The sequence below is a fragment of the Pristis pectinata genome, chromosome 6, assembly GCF_009764475.1.
Source record: "Pristis pectinata isolate sPriPec2 chromosome 6, sPriPec2.1.pri, whole genome shotgun sequence".
NCBI classification, from domain to species: domain Eukaryota; kingdom Metazoa; phylum Chordata; class Chondrichthyes; order Rhinopristiformes; family Pristidae; genus Pristis; species Pristis pectinata.
The window spans coordinates 41,096,778-41,100,307 of NC_067410.1; the positions used below are offsets into that span (position 1 = coordinate 41,096,778).

The 3,530-nt window shown below is 37.5% G+C and overlaps 1 protein-coding gene across 1 annotated transcript; it reads left to right on the top strand.

The window, feature by feature from the left end:
• Nucleotides 1-735: 735 nt before the first annotated feature.
• On the top strand, nucleotides 736-2,199 carry LOC127572143 (fascin-like). Its single transcript, XM_052019096.1, has one exon. The coding sequence runs from the start codon at nucleotides 736-738 to the stop codon at nucleotides 2,197-2,199; it is 1,464 nt and encodes a 487-aa protein (XP_051875056.1).
• The last annotated feature ends 1,331 nt before the right edge of the window (nucleotides 2,200-3,530 follow it).

Sequence of the window (3,530 nt, forward strand, 5' to 3'; positions counted from 1 at the left end):
TAAACCAATTCCAATTCCCAGAAATTGTTGCCCATCACACTGTTGGAGTTTGTAGCACCAGAGAAAATGCAGGTGATATTACTGTGAAGATTAGGATAAAGATATCCATCATGGATATAAAATTAATGGCTGTTTGCCATGTTTTAATTATGACTTGCTTTTATAGATTTTAGTGCCATGTTTTGTTTATACTGCAAAGTCAAGGGTTGCTTTCAGATGCTACCATGCTAGTACTGTTTTTCTGTAGCGATTGTCTTATCAATTTTTAGTATTTATTTTTAGTGTTTGAAGGAGGTTAAGGGTGCCTTGGTCACAGGGAGCATTGAGGAAATATTTATTGCTTGAAGAGATCTTCATTCACAATGTTACAGTTTTTCTGTGAATAATAGGCATTGATTACAATTAAAGTTAAATTTATGGATGCATTAAGCAAGTCAACCTCCTTGGGGGAGAAAAAGAGTATATTTGAATCGCAGTGCTAATTATAGCATGTGAAATTTCCCTTTTGTGAAAAAGCAAAAAAAAATGAAAATTTCAGTAAAAATTACATATCTTGGTGTGAATGGAAATGTTCAAGGCAACCCCTAACATGGTATTGCTAAAAGTCATTGAATCTTTCAGTGCTATGTCATAAGCATTGCTAGGGAGTAGGACAATGATGTCATTGGACATATAAAAACAGTTACTGACCAGATACAGGTATATATTAATGAATAAGGTGAGAAGCAGTGGGAAATGGCATTTAAAGTGCTTCCTTTTGGTCTAATTAATTCAGCCCAAAAATACTTGACCGGAGAGGTCTTCAACTACAAAGTGAATGCAACAGGTTCTTCACTGAAGAGGAATCAGATATGGACCATTGAGTTCACCAGGGAGGACTCCCCTATGGTCCATATTAAGAGTTCCTTCAATAGATATATTGCTGCAGACAAGGATGGCAAGATCACCTGTGATCAGGAGGCTCCCACTCCAAATTGTGTCTTCCTCATGATGCTTCACCCAGACGGAAGAGTTTCCTTTCAGTCGGAGCCCTCCAAACGGTATTTAGGAGGAAATCAGGACAACATAACATGCTTTGCCCAGGCTATCTCTGACAGTGAGAAATGGCTGCCACACCTGGTCATTCATCCCAGTATCAACATGTTCAACCCCAGCAGGGATAATTATCTCCGGCTGAATGAGAAGACTGGACGAGTGTGTTGCGATAAGTGCTTGCCCTGGGGATCTGATTGCGTAATGACACTCTACTTTGACATCAAAGAGAAAAAATATGCCATAAGGACAAGAAATGGAAGCTTCATTGCATTCAATGGGAAGACTGAGCCTGAAATCTCAAACAGGACATTATATCATCTACAGATAAAGAATGGGATGATCTGTATGAAAGACATGCATGGAAAATTCCTATCTGTGAAGGACTACACTGTTAAAGCAATCAAATCTTTGAATCCAACTGCAGATGAACTATTCATCATTGATCCTGCTCCTGGGCAGTTCAGTATCATGTCCTTGTCCAATAAGAAGTACGTGTCCTGCAATGCTGGTCCAGATGTCTACTCAAATGTTGATGATGCAAATAATGCTGAAACCTTCCAAATTATGGTGCATTCCACAAAAAAGAAAGTGTGCTTCCAACACATGTCAAGCTATTACCTTGCTGTTGGTGCTAAAGGCTTCATTGAAGTCTCTACTGAGCTAGAATTTAACTGCTGGTTTCAAATAGTGTACAATGGGGAAAAAGCAGCTCTAAAAACATCAGATGGGAGATATGTAACTGTGAACAATGATGGCCAGCTCTTGGTGGGGCCAAATTCAATTGGAAAGCAGGAGGAATTTATCTTCAGACTTGTCAACCGATCACAGCTAATACTTCAGAGTGAGTTTGGTTTCATTGGCGTTATGCCGGGGAAGCAGATTTTGGTGTGTAACAGGCTCATGTATGAGGCAAGCAACATAACTATAACTTATGATGGTTTTTATCAGTTCAAAATAGTATCTCTGGACAAATACTGGAAAGTAGATGAAGAAGGCTTTATCAATGTCACCGGAGAAGCTCCTGTCAATTTCACCATTGAATTGATCACTTCAGATCAGATAATCCTAAAAGGACCCAATGGAAAATACATTGTAGCAAAATCTGATGGCAGCTTCAAAGCTGTGGGAGAAGATGCCAGCTCTGCCACGTTGTTCCGATACTAAGTATCTTAAGCAGATCAAATTTTGGTGCACAAGTTTGAAAGTAACTCAGCTCCAACCCAAGTTACATCAGGTTGAATTATAGGAGTGAGTTGCACTGTAGTATTAAACTATATTCCTGCTATCAATTGTGAGTTTCACAACTTTTAATACCTAGGAAATACTTTACTACCAATAGATGTAATGTGTAGCTGCTCTGTCTAATAATATCCAGTGCACTATACAGTATACAGTAGTGGATTATAAAAGAAAGCCTCCATTCTCCCACTGAATTAGTTATTAATTTCACTGTGGGTATTGTAGAATAGGGATAAGACAATGGCTGATAAAGAAGAGGAAGGAAGAAGAGTATCGCTATTGCTCAATTCCAAGCAGATAATTCCGGTGGTGCTGTAAAAGATCCACAAAAGAATGTGTTCACTCCCTCTTCATCAATGACATAGAAAGACAAATATATTTTGTTACTACCTATTCTCATTTAAGCTTCTGCATAAGGCAGAACTGTTTAAATGTGCACAATATTAATTTTATGGGTCAGTAATACTTGCAATTCAGTGAGAAATTTAACCTTGAGTGATTTTTGCCCCTCTTGTATTTTGTATGCATTTCTGTATTGATACTAATAATTTTTTGTGACTCAGGCAGCTCAGACAAAAGCATTAAAAGATTTTTCCTGTGCAAATAACGAGTTGTACTGATTGAAGGTTATTAAATTGAGTTTCCTAAATGACCAATTAAGCAAAATCCTTCAGTGCTTATTTAAATAAGCACTTTAAGTCTTTAGTAATTGTTTCAATCCTTTACGGATATAATTGTAATGCACAATACTAAATGTACAAATGGCACATCCTGTCAGTACTGTTTGAGACATGAAACCACTGTTAATTCCAAAGGATAGTGCAAAAAAAAATTGCTAATTAGTGGCAATTGCAGTTTTTACCAGCAAACCATATTAGTGAAAGAGAAATTGCTGGTTATAGAGATATTGACCCAAAAGTTGCAGTTGTAATAATGGGAAAAGTGTCACTTCCATCATATCAGTGTTAAACTGAACACAATTAAGCAACTTTGGTATTTCCGCTCTTACTGAATTCCGTGTGAAACTCTAGATTCTACAGCAGTGCAATCTTAAACGCATAGAGACGATCTACCTATTTTTTCTCATTATGTCTGTCACCATCTTCTTCTGAGATAAATAAATTGTATTGTGATAATCCTCAATTCTGACAAACAGCTCTCAGCTTTGAGATCAGCACCTATGGGCAGTATATAGGGAAATGTAAATCACTAATCGCAACCTGATTTCTACAGAAAAAGGCCTGGAGCTTTTGTGC